The 22,119-nt window shown below is 40.1% G+C and overlaps 1 protein-coding gene across 1 annotated transcript; it reads right to left on the reverse strand.

Annotated features, from left to right (window-relative positions):
- Positions 1–1,088: 1,088 nt before the first annotated feature.
- LOC129243545 (putative gustatory receptor 57a) lies at positions 1,089–2,593 on the reverse strand. The gene is made up of 3 exons (XM_054880623.1): positions 1,529–2,593; positions 1,277–1,438; positions 1,089–1,214 (listed from the first exon to the last, which is right to left on the reverse strand). The coding sequence occupies exons 1-3, from the start codon at positions 2,591–2,593 to the stop codon at positions 1,089–1,091; spliced, it is 1,353 nt and encodes a 450-aa protein (XP_054736598.1).
- Between the last annotated feature and the right edge of the window lie 19,526 nt (positions 2,594–22,119).

The following is a 22,119-nucleotide window of genomic DNA, read 5'->3' on the forward strand; positions in this document are numbered from 1 at the left end:
TGCTGAAGGTTGGCGACGGAAAGTCTATGCGGAACCCCTTTTCCCAGCTTTGAAACCTTTCCCTACTGAACCAGGTGCCTCTGAACTGTTCCATGCGATGAATTTAACCTCTGAGCTATCATATCGACTGTGAAATTTGGCTCAGCTTCCACGAGTTCGAGCAAGGCGTCGGAGTTAAAGACTTCAGGGCGACCAGCGCGCGGGGCATCCTCCACGTCGCAGTTACCACTTCGGAATTTTGAAAACCACTTTTGCGCAGTCCTTACCCTCACGGTATCCTCCCCGTAAACAGTGTTTATTTCTGCAGCAGCAGTTGTTGCACTTTTACCACTTTTATAAAAAAAAATACAAAATATGCCTCTTTTACGCGTTCGGAGATTTCATTTTATTTTTTAACAACACGTGCTTCTATCCGCGATTAAAATCACTTGTTGAATGCACAGAATATCAAAAAAAAAAATATAAATAATTCCGTTATATTCCGCGAATAATTTTTTGTATGCAAAAATTGTACAAAAGAGAAATTATGGGTAAAAAACGCACGAACTTATGGACTGACCTGTAAATTCTCTTCATCTGCAAACATTTAATGTCAAATTGAAGGGAGACTTAATTTTTTTCTTACGCAAATTCAATCACGAATTTTCAAGACGAGTCTATTAAAGGCAAATCTATCGGTAAATCAGCTGATTTGGTTTTTTCTTTCGCCGTGTCCATGTGGCTGTCAGCCCAGAGTGAAACAAGGCGAATTAATTTTTGTTTTCTACTTTACCAATACTTTGCTTTGATAATCAAACGTGCAATATATTGTTGTTGCTCTAGTGCTACCACCTTTAATGAATGCGCCTTGCGACTTTTCCAAGTAAAATTTATTATTATTATTAATATAATATTTGTTTGTTATACAATAAATTAATTTACAATAAATATTATAACACTCAAGCACCTAAGGCTATCGGCTTAAAGTAAAATTAAATTGCCACATTTTTGGGGCAGAAAAAATGTATGTCGAAGCATCGAGAAGAAAAAAAAATTTTTTTTTTTTTTACCACCCTAATGTGCATATGTACATACATTTGCACCTCCGTTTAGTCGTTCATAATCCAAATCCAATCCTGCATTTGGGTTTTCTGTTCGCCCATTTGCTCTCCCATTAATTGAGTCATGCGGAACTGTATGACAACGAGCAGATAATTAAAGATAACTGCCGTTATCTAAAAAGGAAAATAGAATAGAAAACAAATAAGCAAAAATTTGCATTTATCCCGCTACGCACCGTTGCAATGATTGTGCGATTGTAAATCATATTTAAACCGCAAGTAAACTCAAATTTATTACTCAGGCACCAATGCATTGTAGTCTCAACCAACAGTTTGGCTGATTTGACATTCGGGAACCGGATATCGATGTGTTCGACTAGACGCAGGCAACGTTTACCCTGAAAAACAGAAAAACATTGCAAACCATTGAATTGCAATTATCATCAAAGCATTCGTCAGATCGAACCAGTGACCCAGCAGCGACTCACCTCTTTAATAGCCATGTCACAGTAGACGGGCGCGGTGATGAATTTGTGCAGTGGCAAAAATAGCCACAAAATGCCTTGTGCCAAAAACGTATAATCCACACGCTCACCCAACGAATGCCCGAAGACCAGGTACAATACAGTTATTACCGTCATAAAATCGTGCGCCACACCCACCGACAAACCAACGCGATGCACCTCATTTACGGAGTCAATAAATTCATGCAACGTACGCACCATATCCACGAGGCTATGAAGGCTAGCTGTACGTCGTGGCGATTGCGGAAACATCTTCCGCAAATAATTCGCATCGAGTAACTTTTGTAGCAAACGAAAGCGAACACGTAACATTTCGGCGAAATTCGAATGCATATAGCAAGTGACGTGGAGTCCGCCGGTGATGGCTGCATATAAGAAAACAAGACTACCGACTAAATATTGGTTCGCATTTGGTAATGCTTGCTTCATTGCCAAAGAAATAGCTGCGAGGTAGACAAGAGCCAATAGGCTCACCTGAATGCCATTTTTCAGCATCAGTTTGTGATAATTTAAATTTGCACCGAACTCGCGCATCAACTTCTGGTCCAACGCATTGATGCGATCGTAGAGTGCCACATGACTGTTTGCTTGTCGCAGCATGGAGCATATCATGATCACATAACAGCCAGTGGACATGAGCAGCTCCAGTGTGCAAAGGACCAAAATAAATTGATCTCTTTCGTAGATGAGCGCACTGTACTCCGGGTTGTCGAGCAACTGTTGTAGGCAGAGGCAAATTGAGCCAAGTATAAAAATAGGAAAAATGACTGTAAATAATTTAGTCCAACGGTTTGCAATGAATCGACCGCGATGATAGCAAAAACCATTGCAAACGGCTATGAATTGCAGCAGGATAAGTAAAGCGTTGCTGTGGTATACGCTGAGTGGCTTGTACAGATAGCGTGGCCAGCGCATGGCTGTGCAGATTAGGCGGAGCAGCCGACGGCTAAAGTGAAACTGAAGACTTTCACGCGATCCAAAGCAAGTAATGCGTGATTTATGCGCCATTAGTGGCCGATTAATGGCCATTAGCATAATTAAAACTGCGTTTGAGTGTGAAATTATGGAATAAGTATCGAAATTTGTTTTATCACTACAATCTTACCAATTTTCTCATTTAGTGGAGTCCGATTTACTTGCTTTAATTGCACGGTATTAAAATTTAGAAACGCCAGTTGTGCAGTTCAAATATTATTGGGCAGCTGGTCATGGTCATATGCAGGCTATCTGCATTACTGTTCTCAAGTTTCTCCTACCTACAATTGGTAAGTTGATAGTATGATTTATTGAGGAAAGAGTAAAGAAGGCCAACGCTGCATTATATATCTACTTGCAAAAAAGCCGTCGGTATTAAATGTGAACTAACACCTCGTGGCCGCCGTAACTGAATGGGCTGGTGCGTGACTACCATTCGGAATTCACAGAGCGAACGTCGCACAGTGATTTAAACAATAGAAAGCAAATTAAAAGCAAAAAATTAAAAGCAATATTTTAGAAAAACTAAAATGGAAATAAAATCTTCATTATATTGCTCAAATAAAATCACCTTAAGTTTATTTTTATTTTTTGTTTCCTTATCAGTAAAATTATGATAAAGTCTACCTAAATAAAATCCTATTTTGTTTTTTTTTAGATTTGATCAACATTTATTATTGTATGGTAGTTCGTTCTGAACGTTTCGATATTTTATAGTTTGACTCGTTTATTATGGCAAATATTCAGCAAGGTATGTAAATATTTTAATGTATGTTTGGTATTTTTCTTAATTTTTTTTGTAAAGTAGTCATTATTTTTAGAAAACTCTATTTTTGGTAAAAGGTCCCAAAAGGTGCCTTTCCAAATTTGTTGTTATTTGATATTTTAAACTGTTCTGTTTTTAAAGGTATAGGTCTTTTTTTGCGCAAAGTTGTACTTTTATTCCGAGTTTTTATTTTTTAGGTACTTTGTCAAATATAAAAAAATAAAGATTTGGTGGATATATGGATTTCATTGCCCAAAAAACAAAGGAAAAATAAGTTAGTTGAAAGGTTCTAAACCTAATGAGACTTCAGACTGTCACGAAAGCAACTAAGCGGGAATTTGAAAAATCTGTTGGCATTTTTTGTGGAAAAATAAATATTAAATGGCAAAAAATTTTCGCAGAAAAGAACAGTTTTTAGCCAAAGAAAGCAAATGGCTGAACTCTGAAATATATATGACCTCATCACTAAAAGCTATTTTAAGAAAACCAGCTGTTCCAGGTAACACTTTTGCTGAACAAAGCACTTCTCGTGGAAGACCTTATGTAATATAGCTTTTGGGGAGTCAAGTGAGAAGACTAAAAAGAAGCGAACTGAAGAACTGGTATCAAAATACACCTTGCGGTAAAAGAATTATCTAAAAAAATTAATAGTCAGGTTGAGTTTAAGGAATTCAAAAAACATTCATTGACTTTACAGGAAACTTTAGAGCTTTATCTTCAGTTAGATCATTCTCAGAGAAAATATTATATAACTTACTTAGATCAATTATTAATAGTGTGCATTCAGAATTTTTACCTAGCATCTATAAACTGCGACAGTTTCGAGACAGTTTATTACCAAAAGATATTATAACCACAGAACAAGGATCTGAAATAAATCTACAACAACTTCTTGATTAAACATTTAAAAGCATTTTAAAATCAATGTTAGACAAAGAATATATAAAAAGTGAAATTTTCACTCTGACATGTAAATACGGATTCGATGGAAGCTCTTGTCTCCTACAAACAAGTACTTAGCTCCACAGAAATGACTGACGAATATTTATTTTTAGTTGCTATGTCACCCCTTAACTTGTCAGATGAAAAAGGTTATATTTTTTGGAATAATCCTCGCTTAATTTTTCGTTAAAGAAAATTCCGATTTAGTTAAAACAGAAGGCTTGAGACTGCAGTAAGAAATAAACGATTTAAAACCTATAATTATAAATTTTCAAAACAAAACTTACACTGTAAATTTTAAATTTCACTTTACAATGCTTGATGGAAGTTGCATTAATACCTTATTAGAGACTAATTCTACTCAAACTTGCTTCATTTGTGGAGCTACACCAAAACAAATGAATACAAAACAAATCGAAAGTTTTAATTTTGGGATGTCATCTCTTCATTCGTGGATCTGTAGCTTCGAATGTTTATTACATATTGCTTATAGGCTTCCTTTTAGAAGCTGGCAAGTAAAAGGCACAGAAAAAAAGCGTTATTTGATATTCAAAAGAAAAAATTCAAGACGACTTTAAAAGAAAATTAGGCTTAGTTGTGGATAAACCTAAGCCAGGTTACGGGTCCACTAATGATGGGAATACGGCAAGAAGGGTTTTTCAAAATCCCAAAATAAGCTCTGAAATAGCTCATGAATGAAGCATTAATGAGAATTTGATTTCTAAATTTTCTCAAATATTACGTGTTGTGTCTTCTGGAAAGCAAATCAACATCGACAATTTTCGAGAACTTTTAAATAATACCAGAGAGCTTTACATTGAATTATATGGCTGGTTTTATATGCCTTCCAGTGTCCATAAATTATTAGTTCATGGCGAAGAGATCATTAAACATTTTGATTTACCAATAGGGCAACTGGCAGAAGACGCACTTGAAGCTAGGCATAAGGAGGTACGAAATAGTCGTCTTTATCATACACGAAAAAATTCTAGAATAAACACTAATAAAGATATTATGACATATTTACTAGTAACATCAGACCCCTTTATATCTTCTCTGAGAAAGACTACCACTTCGCATTCTTTTAATTTTTCGGATATTAAAACCTATATTTTAGAGGAAAATGTAAATCAATTTGATTTAGAAAATATCTCAGATAGTGACTAACTAAATAATTTTCTTTTTCTTCCTTTCCTATGTTAAGTATATTTTTTGTACTACTGAAAAATATTTTTTTTTTATTGTTTAAAGTTTATTATATAAAGTTGGTGAATGCGTTAAAAATATTTCAAGCTAATTAAAGAGGAAACATAATTTTGATTTTTTGAAATGTATAGCAAAAATTATTATTTTAAGTAAATTAATATTATTAAAAGTTCAATGTTTAATATTCTAAAATTTTTCGTTTATACTTCCTGCCTCCTAACTTAGCCCAGAACTTTTTTTTCATGCTACAGTTGTAACTCTATACATGAGCTACAAAACTGCTTTTATTAAATTAAAATCGGTTAAGTAATACAGGAGTAGTGATTTTTGTCCGATTAGCCCATATACCTGAATCAATGTGCGTCGGTTCGAATCTCGGTGAAAGACCACAATTAAGAAAAACATTTTTCTAATAGCGTTCGCCCCTCGGCAGGCAATGGCAAAGCTGCTCATAAAAATATCTGCCGTTGGGAGTCGGCTTGAAACTGCAGGTCCCTCCATTTGTGGAACAACATCAAGACGCACACGAGGAGGAGCTCGGCCAAGCACCCAAAAAAAGGGTGTACGCACCAATTATACTCTATGGGCAAAAAGTAAGGTGAATTTATTTGTCAAATTTCGCGGGATTAAAATTTCGCTCTAGTTATTTTTTTCATGAGTTGGCAGCACTGTTAATAACATCTGGGCCAACTTTCATGTGAATGTCATTATCAGTAATATATTTACGCTTGTGTTTACCAAACGACCAAGAGTGCATTTTTCGATTTTTACAATGTCTGATTTGATTGAGCAGAGAAGTGCCATCAAATTTTGTTTGCGTAATGAAATTTCGGCTGCGGAAACGTTTAGCATGTTGCAGAAGGCATTTGGTGATTCGAGCATGTCGCAGAAAAATGTTTACAAGTGGTACAAAGACTTCAAAGAGGGTCGAGAACGTGTTGATGACTTGGAGCGCTCCGGACGACCATCGACGTCAACAGATGACCAACACGTCAATAAAGTAAAGGAGTTAGTGCTCCAAAATCGTCGGTTGACTGTTAAAGGCCTTACTGATATGATATGCACCGTCTCACACTGCACTCGTTCTTCGTGACCATTTCGCCTAAAATTCCACGCATATCGTTCCGCAACCACCGTATTCGCCTGATTTGGCTCGGTATGACTTCTGGCTATTCCCAAAACTCAAGAGACCACCCCGGGGAACGCGTTTCGAGTCGATTGAGGAGATAAAAGCTGAATCGAAGAAGGTGCTGATGGCTATACCGGAAATGGACTATTTGCCATGTTTCGGGGATTGGAAAAATCGTTGGCATAAGTGTATTTCATCGAGAGGGGATTATTTTGAAGGGGATGAAATTGATTTACAAGAATAAATAAAGATTTTTCATTTTACAACCAAATTCACCTTACTTTTTGCCCACAGTATATATATATATGTATATATAACACCTCGTGTTACACATTCGCTCTATACTTCTGTAGTTAGGCCAATCTTAATATATGGAATACTTGTATTGGCCATCTGCTCAAAAGGGAAACACGTGGCCGCCGCCTCGGCGCTCAGACTCAAAAATATGGCGCTATGGAAAGATCGGTGGTTTGACCACGCTTCTATTTAGCACTCTCTGAATAGTCACAAACATGAAATAGACTACTCTATTCCTAGACACACCTTCGAAAGGCTCTTCAAGCAGAGCATACCATCAAGAAAGGAATGGCAGACACCAAGGTTGACTATGAAGTTTTCTCGAAGGAATTGGTACTGGAACTATCAGTTCAACTACCAGACTACTACAGCTATAAAAGAAGAGGGTACATGTCTAAATATCTAATATCTATATTCTCGAATAGCCAGGCGGCCATCAAATCAATGAATGCGGCTATACTAAGATCGACGGTTGCACAGAAATGCCGGTCAGCCCTAAATGATATCAGTGTCATTCAAGGTCAGCCTTATTTGGTTTCCGGGGCACAGAGATATTGAGGGAAACTGTAAAGCTGATAAGCTAGCCCGAAAAGATACTGCTCTTCAAATGCGCAGTGATAAAAGTATAATTGGAATACCCTTTGCCACGAGTAAACTAAAAATAAAAAACAACTTTATCCAAGAGCCCAATAGGTCATGGAGAGATGAAGATACATGCCTAACAGCTAGGTTATTATGGCCGCAAATAAACAAGAAAAGGACAAAGGAACTGCTTAGTCTCTCAAGAGATAATATCTCGAAGTTCATGGCTTGTTTAACCGGTCATTGGCTATTTGGCATGCATTACTCGAGACTAGAAGTTTTCTCCCATGAATATTGCAGAAGTTGCAGAGCTGAGAAAGAGGAAGAAACAGTTGAGCACTTAATTTGCAATTGTCCAGCCCCAGTTAAATTCAGTGCAGGTTTTCTCGATAAATACTTTTTTAATTCTCTTACACAGCTGTCTGGGGTGGGGTTGGGATCAAGTCTACGTTTCATAAGAGCCACAAAATGGTTCCACGAAGGAAGGTAAATGGTGTTCCCGTGCAGCACAGTGGTATCACAACGGACCTTTAGAGTCTAAGTGATTTGTTTGTACAGCCCGACTACCACCATAACCGAACCTAACATAGTATGATGAGAAAAATTCTGAAGCTGTGGCTAATATCAGGCCGTTAATCGTCTCTCAGCGCAAGAATCAGCTGATTGGCTGACGTAACCGGACGCATGATAGCGTTTTGTTTACGAAAAAACTGAGATTGTGTTGGTGATACACGAAAAAAAATCAACACAGTTTACAACCACGGTGCTTAGTTGCCGCATAGATAACGAATGATTGGATGAGTGTGTCAATACGTGGGGAATGGGTTTTTAAGTACTCTTCCATTTAAAAGGTTTTCCAATAACAGGTGTTACTGGTGAATGGATTGCGCTATCGAGGGATGATTAACGATTTTCTATGACCGGCATTGGATGGTATTGATCTGGACAACGTTTATTTTCAACAATACGGCGCTACGTGCCACACAAGCAACGAATCCATTGATCTTTTACGGGAAAAGTTTCCGAACCGTGTTATCTCTTGAAAAGGTGATCACAATTGGCCACCGAGATCTTGTGATTTAACACCTTGTGACTTTTTTCTCTTTGGGGCCACATGAAAGAGAAGGTCTACGCCAACAGTCCAGAGTCGATTCAAGACCTCAAAGATGGAATTCGTCAGGCTATCGAGGACATAGGGCAGCCACTTTGCAATTCGGTTATGGAAAATTTCATGAAAAGGATATTGTCCTGTAAGCGGGGTCGTGTTGGTCATTGGCCTGATGTTATTTGCCACTATTAACGGCATACCTTTCTCTTTATAATTAAATAAATACCCAATCATTTATATTAAAAAATAACAATTTGAAATCAAACATATCAGAATAACACCTCTTATTGGAAAACCCTTTACTTTTCCTCGGCCCGGCGAGCAACGTAATCTTAGCTGCTCTTCAATCCTCGCAGTGTTTCCAACTAAAGCGGCTAACTTTGCAGCTGATCTTCGCAAATCTCCTGAGCTGGTTTCAACTATGGCTGATCGAACTTTATCATCCCTTGGTGAAGATTTCTTTAATTCTACCCTTCACCTCCCTCAGGGGAGTCTGTAATCCCCAGAGGACGCGTCCCCAGGTAGTGGATGCATGTAATGCATAAAAAAAAAAACAAAAATTCAGATGATGAAAAAGAAGCTACAAGCGAAAAGGACAAAATGACAGGAAAACATAAGGACGCATTGACAGTATGGACTGATATGCAAACGAACACAGGATAAGCAAACAGACAGGAAAAAAGGATAGGCGTACTAAACAAACAGTCGGACAAATGGACAAGACGTACGAGCAAGGACGAACTGAGGATGACTGGGTCACCCTCAGAGGATGAGCTCTTGCCCACTAGCCAAGAAACAGTTGAGGTCAAAGCTGTGAGCCACAGCACGCCAACAACTATAAATAAGCCAAAAACATCCGCTAAAGCTATCTCTCGAAAAGATAAGACCGACAAGGACAGATGTCATATAATTGACATTTCAAGCCGCCAATAAGACAGATGCCAAAAAACGAAGGAAGAAGAGAGTCTGGAACCACTAGAGAAAGTGGAAAACAAACTTCGATTCGGCATTCGGAAGGCCCGCTTAAAATATTCCGTTCTGCGAATCCGGAAGAGGAGCAAGATGAGGACGACGGTGCCAACAAACTGCTGACTGGCATGCAGCTAGATGGCACCGAGTCCGAAAAAGGGAACTAACAAACATGGATTTAAAGGTTGTCGAAAGTGATCTTCAGCACTCACAGATTGCAATGTACAACCTAACTGTTCTCCTGGCGGAGGAGGACGGACACATCGTCTTAATTCAGGAACCCTTGGGTGCGGAGCACTGAGGTGAAGGGCTTCACTTCAAAAAGCTAGAATAACTACTATAAACGGATTCAAGGTAATCCCAGATCATGTATTGTAGCTAAAAAAAGAGAAGAGACCTTCCTTTTCCTCTGTTACTAACAGCTGGTACCGTATTGAATACTTTCAGAGCCGGAGCGTTTGTATCTGTTCGGACGATATGAACTAGCCAGCGTAGCCGCTTGATCTTTATTCGCTGCGCTATGTCTATTTTGTCGTAAAGCTCATACAGGTCATTGTTCCATCGTCTGCGATATTCGCCGTTGCCAACGTGCAAAGGTCCAAAAATCTTACGCAGAATCTTTCTCTCGAACACTCCAAGCGTCGCTTCATCGGATGTTGTCATCGTCCAAGCTTCTGCGCCATACGTTAGGACGGGCATGATGAGAGCCTTGTTTTGTTCGTCGAGAGAGGACTTTACTACTCAATTGCCTACTTAGTTCATGGTAGCACTTGTTGGCAAGACAGATTCTGCGTTGGATCTCAAGGCCGACATTATCGGTATTAATACTGGTTTCTAGATAAGGGAAGTTTCTTACAACCTCGAAATCTTAACTGTCAACAGTGACATAGGTCCCGATACGGGTGTGCGCCAACTGTTTGTTTGATGACCGGACGTACTTCGTCTTGTCCTCATTCACCACCAGACCTATTCGCTTTCCTTCTTTATCCAGTTTGGAAAAGCCACAACTAACAGCGCAGTTGTTAAAGCCGATGAAAACTTCATTCACAATGCTCCTCCGAAGCACTCCATCTTGAGCTTTTGCTTTGCAGTTACGAATTCCCAAGTCTTTAAGATCGTTTTCTACTACGTTTATCTATCGCTGCCTCGGTCTGCGTTTGACCTTCGCGCCCATTATCTTCCCTGTCATGACTTTCTTCACGATACAGCCATACGGGTAATGTAACCAAGCCATCTTATGCGCAGTGCTTTAATAAATCTATCTCGTTCTGAGTAAGCTCATTCAGCTCCGAGCTGTACTGGATTCGTATCATTCTTATTTGGCCAAAAATATTTCCCAAGTTGTTGAACCAGATTTTAAGGACCTCATTGTTATCGAACGCAAGCCCCTTCATAGGGTTGGACAGGGAGCGGAAAGATGATAATCGATCGGTGTAAGGTCCGAAGAATACGGCGGATGCTGAAGGGCATCACATTCAACTCGTAGAGTGCGGCTTTGATGACTAGTGCAACATGAGGCCTGACGTTGTCGTGCAGGAGTTTTGATTAGGTCGATCAGGTCTTTTCAGTCGATTAGCCTCTTTCACGCGGTGTAGCTGGAAAAGGTACTTACACATGTCCGCGTTCACCCCCAGACCCATTCGCTTTGCTTCTTCATCCAGTTTGGAAAAGGCAGAACTAACAGCGCGGTTGCTAAGGCCGATGATGCCAATATCTCTTATACAATATTGTGCCTGAGCGATTAAGTTCTGGGACTCGTACGATGCTCTGCAACATCAGGTTACAGGCTGTCACTCGACAGCAGGTTACCCTGTCTGAAACCTCGTTTGGTATCAAACGGCTTGATGAGGTCCTTCCCAATTCTGATAGCGCTCCTGGTATCAAGCGACATCATTTCGCATAGCCGTATGAGTTTTGCGGGGATACCGAATTCAATCATCGCGGCCTCCTCCTTTTCGTGCTGTCGAATGCAGCTTTGAAATCCACAAAAAGTTGGTATGAGTCGATTCTCCTTTCACGCGTCTCTTCCAAGGCTTGGCGTATTGTAAATATCTGGAGGGAAGATGCTTTAATGGGGAAGTCGCCGCTGTCCGACTGGTTGTTGTCCTCGCGTAATCGGACTACTTTCTTTTTTCTATAAATTATTTTGCTTTAGCTGTAATCCAATTTATATATAGGCAAGCATCAATAGTAATTATTTTGATTAGAAAAATAATGAATATCACTATGAGAAGCTTAATTTATCGCCGAAGCCATTTGTATGCATATTCGAATATTTTTGGCAATAAATTTTATCTTAGGATAAAAGGCTCTTTTATAAATAAAAAAACGCACAAAATTCGAACAATTGTCCAAAAATACGAATATTACGAAATCCATCTTTCGACATAAATGAGGCCTATTGGTGCGGAACAAAAACCATATGCAAACGACACAGGAAGCAAAACCTAAGACTTATTGTCATAATATTTCAAATCAATACAATCAATTGCCACTTATTGCCTGCTCATCTCTTCAGTTTATCATGGCGCACGCACACACACACACACAAACAGTTACCTATTACACAGTGCCTAATATAATTTCATTACCGAAAACAATTTATGAAAGCTACATAGCAGCATCGTTAAGCTTTTATTGCTATAATCAGCGTTGCAGATGTCCTTGGCTTGCGCTGGTAGTCTTTACCCAACGTAAGTGGTCGCTGGCTGCGGAGTAGCCACTGGGCAATATCTCCATCTACCTTGTCATACAATTTTTTGCATTTTCACGTTTTTCCTGTTCTCATTCTCTGTTTCTCTTCCTTGCTTTACTTCTCCATTCGTCGCTCCGATTGTCCCTAAAATAGGTATTTAACAGCCAGTGAGGGAGATTAAATTGCCACTTACATTCCTAAAATGTTAAGTCGCTCAAAGGCAACAACAACAAGAATGGATCAACGACGATTGTCGATTTATTTATGATTTGATATTAAATTACTTCCTTTTATGAATATTTTTGTAATTGCACAACGCTTAGCGTTGTTTTTCCTGCTGCTTCCATAGAATGTGTGTGTGTGTGTTCTTTTTTTTTTCTTTTTTTCGCCAGAATTTAGGCATTTATGCCTTTGCTTGTGCTACAATTTTAAGGTACGCATTCGATTTTAATTTATTTTTGAGAGCTTTATTATTGTCATGGGATGAAGAAACTCCACGCTGAAAATGTCCCATCAACATCATCCCCACCCATCACATTGCAACGCGGCGTGTGTTTAAAGCTTCCTTCACAACGCTCCTCCGCGCTTTGCTCGATCTTGAGCTTTTGCTTCGCAGTTACGAATGTCTAAATCTTTGAGATCGTTTTCCACTGCGTCTATCTATTGCGGCCCGGGTCTGCCTTTGGGCTTCACTCCCATTATCTTCCTGTCATGACTTTCTTCACGATACAGCCATACGGGTAATGTAACCAAGACATTTTATGCGCAGTGCTTTAATAAATCGCACAACTGTCTCGTTCTGGGTAAGATCATTTAGTTCCGAGCTATACCGGATTATATAAGAACCGTCATCATCCATTCTTACTGGGCCAAAAATATTTCCCAAAATGTTTCTCTCGATGTTAGCAATCGTTGCGCAGTCAGCAAACTAAGTGCCTACGCTTCTTACATTAAAATTCGTCGGATAAGGATTTTGTACATAGTTAACATTAAAGTTTTAGTCAAGAGCCGAGAATTGAACAAGTTAAGGTTGGCAACATTGATGCGATCCCTGAATGTAGCAGTTGAGTCGCCACTCCATGCGAACACAACTCCCAGATATTTAAAACGTCGCACTGCTTCAAAAGTATTGGCTCCCACATGAAGTTTTTGACGTGATAACGTCTTATAATTCGATTTAACAGGCTGCACGCACGAAAAAATGTGTCGTTACCTTGCTCATTTGTCGTTACCTTGCTCATTTGTCGTTATCTTGCTCATTGCCGTTACCTTGAATGAACTGCAAGCGAAAGCGCGGAACGAACGACAAAGCAAACGAACGGCAACGTTCGACATCTTGCTCTCTCCTACTTAAGTGAGCGTATATATGTATGTATATGCGCATATGTACATATATAAATTCACGTATTTGTATTTGCATATGCCTTCTTATTGATTATTATTCATTTGATTTACTTGAAGAATTTAAAATAAAACCAAGTTTGTTAATAATACCTGTTGTTTCAATGTTATTATTATTTTTTGACGTGATAACGTCTTATAATTTTATGTAGCCGGCTGCACGCACCAAAAAATGCGTCGTTACCTTGCTTGAACAGCATGTTATGTCCCGCTGCGGGACGTGTCATCGACATCAAAATCGCCATTTTTCAACTTTGCAAACCATTTCCGTGCTGCAGACTCATTAGAACGCATATTAAAATTAAAAGTATAGGTTCAATATGGATGGGATTCCAGGAAAAAACAAGCCAACATGGAGATGGCAAACCATGCAGCAGTGGTAAGGCCGATGGAAGACTGAATCGGGTGGCAGATGGACGGCAAAGTTGATTCCTACAACAGGCAAATGAGTTCTAAGGAATTTCGGGGAATATGGGATATTTCTTGACCCAGTTCCTCTCGGGCCATGGATAGTTCCGGAAATATATACCGCATGGATATGGTGCATATACAGCGAAGCACCGATCGATGAGGTCGAACACACGTTCTTTAGTTGCGAAAGATGGTTTGTAAAAAGGAGAAGAAGATTGGAGACATCGCGCCAGCCAATGCGATCGGCAAGGTACTTGAACCCGAAGATAACTGAAATACGGTTGAAAGGTACATTGAAGGCGTATTATAGAGGAAAAAGGTAGACCACGACGCAGTGCAACAAAGCAAAGCCTCACAGGCAAAGACATAAGAAGACGAGCCTATAGCGTGAAGCTGGCTACAAGCTAGTCCATTTCATGGACGTCGTTCTGGACTATTTCGAAGTAATGCAGAAAGTAGTCCCGAGAAGGGAGTTTCCTCGGAAGAGAAGGAGGGCTTGTTTTAGTGGCCACATGACTCGATGCAGTAGATTTTTTTTGACGGGACAGACTCCTCCTCTTCACATTCTGGGCAGAGTGCACTGTCTGAGATGCCTGCCTTTTCCATATGCTTCGCCCATAGAAAATGGTTTATCATCAGACCAACCAGCAGCTTATAGTCTCTTTTGCTTAATGGTAGGAGGATCTGCGACGGTCAGACATAACAGATAACATCAGTTTTGTTCATCTGCAACCTCTCTCAGTCTGTCAAACTCGCTTGTGGATTGAAGTAACACATTTTCTAACCGTGTATTTGATGGCTACAGAAGGGAAGACCATCCTAGCTAAAGATTCAGAGATCTCGTTACCCGCGATACCCACGTGTGCTGGGACCCAAGTTAGCATCAGGATATTAAGTCTATCGACATAGTTCTGCCTGGATTTACAGGACTCGACTACGCTTGAAGTGGTTGGTGGGTTGTCTATGGCCATGAGCGCAGTTTTGTTGTCGCTGCAGACACATTCAGATCTGCCCCACGGTATGTTTTCCACAACAAAGTTCATTGCATCTTGAACAGCATACACCTGCGCTTGAAATGCAGATGAGTACGAATGTAAGAACAAAGTTTAGTTTTGTCCCGCTGGATTCCACGTAGACACCAAAGCCGGAACCGTGCTCGGTTCTGGAGGCATCCGTGAAAATACGAAAACAGTGTTTGCCAAGCTCATTTTCAGAGTTTGACCACAATTGTGCCGTTGGCAGCCTCACACTGTATCTCTTTTCAATTACGACTCAGATCATATGGAGTAAAGGGGCATGGAGAGGATCATTGGAACGAAGTCCCTGCCTTCTCTGTTGTCCAATACCGATTGGCCTTTAAGGCCTATACTTGGATGAAAACATCAAGTGGTAGTAGACTCCCCACAGTTTCTAATGCCGGACTTGAAGTAGTCGCAAAAGCTCCAGTGCAACAGACGGCCACAGTGCGTTGTAGTCTCGATAAGGTCTTGCTGACTCCCACGAGAGAGAGTCTACTCATCCAGACCACTGATGCATAGGTGATAATGGGTCTTATCATAGCTGTGTAAATCCATACGACCTCGCTAGGAGAAAGACCCACGTTTTCCCAAAGACACTTTTGCAGTGCCAGAAGGCTGTCAGTACTCTGGATGTCTTTGTTTCAACGTGTTGCTTCCAAAGGAGTTTGTTATGGAGGGTTACTCCTAGATATTTGATTACTTTGGATAGATGAATTGTAACTCCTTTTAGCTTAAGCAGAACGTGTCCATCGAGCTTCCTCCTTCTGCTAAAGAGGGCAATGCTAATCTTGGTAGGGTTTGCCGATAGCCCATTCGCATAGACCCAAGTGACAATCATATCCAGAGTTTTCTGCACTTTCCTACAGATGCTCATAAGCGAAGGGCCCGTTTAGAAACAAGCAACGTCGTCCTCATATGTTTGTGCGTAGATTCCAGCATTATTTAAGGTGGTGAGTAGAGGTTCACCATGCACCAGAGCAATGGAGACAGCACACCGCCTTGGAGATAGCCTCTATTAACCCCGGATGTCATCAGCAGACGCAATAAATGACGGTTGCTGTAAGTGCGAAAGAATTTTGAACTCTAACTCAGAAAGCAAAAAAAAATAATAATAAAAATTTGCGAAATATAAAGAAAAGCTCCACTTTTATGTTCTGTAAGTATGCGGAGCTTGTATTATAATATGCAAATGGAGTATAAATGACCCACTTATTCAGCTGCATTCACATTTATTGCGCGTTTACTAGACTTAAGATTTGATTAATTGGCACAGTTAATTACGTAAGCGTTACGGTTACTCCCAATCGCATTGAAATCAGCATACAGTTGAACTCAAAGCAACTCCTCATCACAAAGTGTGTGGCTACAATCACAGAATTTACCAAAGCAGCTACAGACACACACACACGCACACATACACATCCGAATGAGTTCGCAAATGAGCTAAGCATATATTTATTAGGTCAATTTGTATTAACTTTGGACACATGGCCGTTAGCATAAGCCCCCCAATGAATGGACGCTCACTTGTCCGCCTATTTACTACGTAGCAACCAACCTGCCTGTTCTGGGCTCATTCACTCTAATTCTCCAGCTGAACATTGCACTGAATAATATGCATATCAAGAACATTATCTCTAAGTATTCGCACTAATTGAACATGGGCATATGCGTAGCTGTAAGACTCTTAGCGTGTGAATCGCTTGAGCCAATCCTCCTGATATACTGTAATTAGTTGCATTTGAAGCTGAGGTATATACATAGTAATGTTGTTGTTGTTGCTGTGCATCCGTAACTATAGCGAATATATGACGTTTGTAGTTATAGTTGAGAGGCTGGGTGTGGCAAGTGAAAGGCTAATTAATTGCCTGATTGTACAAGCATACACACACATACAACTGTGTTCACAATAAGAGCACCCATATGGGGTAAAGCCCCGATGCAAAAGACCTACGCGGAGAAGACGGAAATAGTTTTTAGACTAAGTGCCCTTAAAGTTGCCTGTGCTTTCATGACAGTGTCGTATGAAGCAGTATGTGTCATAAGCAGAGGACATGGTGACACAGATTACTACCTGACACAGTTCCTGACGGGACACGGATGCTACAGAGAGTATCTTCAAAGACTCGGCCACGAACACGCAGCAAACTGCTCGTTCTACGGCAACGGTAGTGAGAACGCGGAACATATTGTATCTTCTTCTCCTGCCCGAGATACGCATCTGAAAGAATGTCCATTGAAAAAATGATAGAAGAAAGAATAACTCTAGGCAACATTGCAAATCACATACAGCAATCGAAGTTGGTGTGGGCCAAGATGAGATAATGGTCCGCTACACAGGCGAACTGCGGAAAAAGGAATGGGAACCACAGTAGTCAAAGAAGACAAGCAAATAATGAAGGATAGACAGAGACAGAAACATATATGAAGAGCCAGACTGGCCCTGTGATGCAATGCTTAAACGGCGGTACCGCAGGGCAAACTAAAGCTACAGAGGTCGGAGTTAGGGTTTAGTACGTAGGTGTACTGTTTCGCAAGTCCAGTTTAGTAGTAATACTGACTGTGCGTGGTCCCGATTGAGGTGCATATTTAGCGATCAGTATGAATCGGGCGTGCACGATGCTGACGGCATCTATGTAAGATTCCCCGTTCGGATAAAACAAAAAAAAAAAACAGTAAGAGCAGCGCGTCATATTGCAACGATTTGCCTACTTATTTAATGCTTCCTTAATTTTTTATTTTTTCTTTTATAAAAATATAGCTTATCTACAATAAAAATCGTATAAATTTAAGTTTCGAATTTTTTGGAATTTAAAAACAAAAAATTTTGAACAAAATTTAAAAATTGTTTAACAGAATTAATACAAACATTTTCTAGCACGCAGTTTTATACCGCCTTGAGGGGTACCTCTGCTAATGTCCGGGTAACACATTTATAAAATGGCAACTGTTTTCCAAACTGAAAGTAGCCGAATGGATAATCGAAAGCAGATAGAGGGAGAAACCGATTGGAGTTCTCAGTGACAGTCAGGCAGCACTGAAGTCCCTGGAGAAGTCGAAGCAAACCTCAAAAATTGTTCAAGAATGTAAGAAGAAGCTTAATTCTGTCGCAGGACAGAACAGGCTTTTACTTACATACCTGTATGTGTGCCAAGACACTCCGGTGCTCAAGGAAACGAAATTGTCGATGAATTGTCCAACCGTGGATCAGCGGTTCCCACGCAAGAGTCAGAGCCCATAATCGGAATCAGTTCCGCAAGAATCATGAATTGGATCAGCAATTAGGCATGCAATTTACATAAAGAGCGATGGTGCGGTCAAGAACGCTGCAGAACCGCAGAGTGTTTTGTGAAAAGTCCGAACAGAAAACTGTAAAACTTTCTACTAAAACTTGGAAGGAAAGACGATCGGTTGATGGTCGATGGTATTATTAAAGGACACAACCCATAAGGTCAGCATATGACCACCATTGGAATCATTGAGGACCCAAAGTGCCTGTCTTGGTTGGCAAGGTTGCGAATTTTGGGTTCCGATGTCGTGAGAATGAGTAATATTCGTTCACTAAAACTGGAGGATATTTACAGATTTACCAAAGAATCTAGAAAATTCTCTACCTCTGATTTTTACCGAAGATTTACAGATTTACCGAAGAATGTGGTAAATTCTCACAGGCCTAACTACCTCTGTCTCTGTCTCTGTCTCTGTCTCTGTCTCTGTCTCTGCCTCTGTCTGTCTCTATGTCTGTCTCCGTCTCTGTCTCTGTCTCTGTCTCTGTCTCTGTCTCTGTCTCTGTCTCTGTCTCTGTCTCTGTCTCTGTCTCTGTCTCTGTCTCTGTCTCTGTCTCTGTCTCTGTCTCCGTCTCTGTTTCTGTTTCTGTTTCTATTCTTTCCCTCTCTTTCTCTGATACTTCTCTCCTTTCCTCCTTGACTTCTACCCTTTTTTCAGAGCTCTAAGTACAACGGGCTTTTTAGTCTGAGTATTTTAGGAGCCACCAAATCTTTTGGCGCTCCTTGGCTCGATTTTCAGCAGACGACGCCATTGAGTTAAGCCTCATTTTAATGAAATGAAATTTTTCTGGGAACCGGTTCAAGGCAAAAGACAACTGTTAGCTTTTAATTATCACCCATATATACATATAAAAATATTACAGTTACTTATGTATTTTATCATTTTTTAATAACTTCACTGACAAGCCACACTACTCGCTTTGTTTGTTTGTAAGAAAAAGCTGTCACCGCTTATTTGCAATTACCTTTCAGTTAAAAAAACCAACTAAGAAACAATGAGAAATAATACGCTTGTGTTAACGCATACACTCATATATGCACCCAGAAGTATGTTTGTGTCAGAACATCCTTCCCTTTGTAATTAAGTAGCTGATGATGACTTAAGAGGGCAGCAGAATTGGAAAGTGCAAGCAAAACGCCACAGAAACTGGGTGACAAGCAAATACGTAACTTAGCCTAGATTCATACACCTTATGCTTACGCACATACATCCACGTACATACCCATACACAAGCGAATTGACACCCACTCAAATACAATAACCGCTTACCGTTTGCCGAGATAGACAAGCAGCTGGCATGTAAATAGTTGCTTCACTGCATGCAACATACAAAAAAAAGTGCGACTCATGCAGAGTATGCACCGCACAATAGTGACAAGGAATTAGCAGCGGAAGCAGTACCGTCAATGGCTTCTCCTCATTATAATTATACGGGTCAGCGCGCGCGCAGAAGGTAGTGAACACAAATTGGCATACGTAGAATTTTGCAAAGCATTTTTACGAGTATTGGATAGTCCAAAGTTGGAGTATAGTTTTTATGTTTTTTTAATGCACTTTTTAAATAAAATATTTGCAATTCTCATTTCTAATATAGGCCGACACAAATATTGAATTAAGAACCCTATTATTTACAATCTTCAGGCTTTTGCGGCACAGCATCCGTATCTGGACTCAAAGTAGACACAGGTAAGATTCGACTTGAAGGTGTAAAAACTACTATTACTTCCCTAATATCTGTCCGGTAAGGTCACACGATTGCTATTCATATCAACCTCGTTGCAAACCTACGATCACACCACTATTTTTTTATAAAAATATTTTTTTACCAAAGTATAATTCATACCACCACAAAAGCCTTATCATGAAAAGCTTCAAACTTTGTACAGCGTATTTCAAAATTTTAAAATTTTGTCTCAATTCTTTTAAATTTAATCAAAACTTTCTATCACACGAGGAGACGATGTTTATGTGATCAACATCCATTGCAAGCATATCTCAACGGTACAAGCCAGATATTACAAGAGCTACATCGTCGTACGCATGAATACAAATGCGTGCTTACTTAGTCATTTTGGGCGCAAAAGGCGCACAACACCTTCAGCTCTTAGATGGATACATGCATGTATGTACATATGTAGTTGATTATCAGTGTTAATGTTGTTGTTGGGCCCATTTGTATGTTAGCTACGCCATTGCATAATCGGTTTATTGTCTCTGTAGAACCTGTATATCAAATATTCCTTCATTACTCTTTGCATATGTAGTGCAGGTGCCTGAAACTGATTTTCTTTTGAATACCAGCTATGCATTACACTTCCATAAGAACACACAGTGGGCTGACAGGGCGGATGAGTGATAATTATCGGACTCATTCTAAGTGCAAATAATTATATCGGGGCATAGGTTAGGCCCCTGGTTGGCGACTGCCATTCGGGAGTGCGTAGGTTTGAATTTCCGTGCATGAAACACTAAAACTATGGAAACGTTTTTTTCCGGTTTTTTTAGCGTTCGCCCTACGGCCGGCATTGGCAAATCTCCGAGTGTAAACCTCTACCATGAAAAAGCTCCTCATAGAAAATATCTACCGTTCGAAGTCGGCTTGAGACTTCCCTCTATTTGCAGAATAACAGCAAGACACACACCACAAATAGGAGGAGGAGCATGGCCACAAGCCCTGAAAGCGAACAGAAGTGCACGCGCCAATTATTTATTTATTTTTTGGTTTGGTTAGGTTAACTTAGGTTGAAATGGTTGCCCAGGGAGATTGAAGACTTGCGCGAAAATCAAATTCGCTCTTTGTGACACCCTCGCAAAGTAAAAAAGCAGGAGCATGAAACTAATGGGAAGGAAGGAGGAGGTGGGTTGTGTATTTGTTGAAGAGGACCGAAGGATGAATGAGTTACTGTGTGCCAACCGCTTCATGTCTAAGGAGAAGGTGCTGAGATGACTCCACCTCATCCTTCATACTTCTTCTTCTTCTTAATTGGTGCGATAACCGCTTACGCGATTTTGGCCGAGTTTAATAGAAGAAGAAATTTGTTCAGCGACGAGGCCCATTGCTACGTCAATAATCAAAATTGCCGTATTCGGGCTGAAGAGCAACCCGACGCCATTCGAGAACAGCCATTGCGACCATTGAAAAAAACCGCTTTGTGAAGCCTATGAGTTGGAGGAATCATCGGCCCAGATTTCTTCAAAAACGAGGCAGGCGCCAATGTAACAGTAAATGGCGAACGCTATCGCGCCATTGTAAACGATTTTTTGGTACCGAAAATTGAAGCCCGTGATCTTCACAACAGTTGAATCCAACAAGACGGCGCTACTTGACATAGACATACAGCCCGTTAAACAATGGATTTACTGCGTCATCGTTCCGGTGAGTAATTTATCTCTCGTCTCCGACCAGTGGATTTGCCACCAAGATCGTGGGATATCACACCTTTGGACTTTTATTTGTGGGGATGTGTAAAGTCGAAATGCTTTGTGGATAAACCAGCTTCGTTTGAGGCACTGGAAGCCAACATTACCAAAGTTATTCACGAGATACCGACCGAAGTTCTCCAGCGAGTCGCTACTTATTCAAAATTGGTGTTTACGGACGGCCCAATTACAGCGCAATTGCGGCCAACATTTCAAAGCATAAATTACAAAGTGGCGCAAAAGTAACCTTGCGATGTTTTTTGGCTGTAATCTAAATGTAATATAAAATGAAAAACTTTGATTCTTCTTCTGGATTATTTTTATTTGGTTTTTTAATTTTTTTTACA

Source organism: Anastrepha obliqua, chromosome 4 (genome assembly GCF_027943255.1).
Source record: "Anastrepha obliqua isolate idAnaObli1 chromosome 4, idAnaObli1_1.0, whole genome shotgun sequence".
Taxonomy (NCBI): domain Eukaryota; kingdom Metazoa; phylum Arthropoda; class Insecta; order Diptera; family Tephritidae; genus Anastrepha; species Anastrepha obliqua.

What these genes read in the sequence shown, in the direction of transcription:
- LOC129243545 (XM_054880623.1), bottom strand. Translation starts at nt 2,593, where the DNA reads ATGGCCATTAATCGGCCACTAATGGCGCATAAATCACGCATTACTTGC. An exon ending in GTGACATGGCTATTAAAGAG is followed by an intron (nt 1,439 to 1,528) that starts GTGAGTCGCTGC and finishes TCTGTTTTTCAG; the next exon opens with GGTAAACGTTGCCTGCGTCT. An exon ending in ATCGCACAATCATTGCAACG is followed by an intron (nt 1,215 to 1,276) that starts GTGCGTAGCGGG and finishes TTTCCTTTTTAG; the next exon opens with ATAACGGCAGTTATCTTTAA.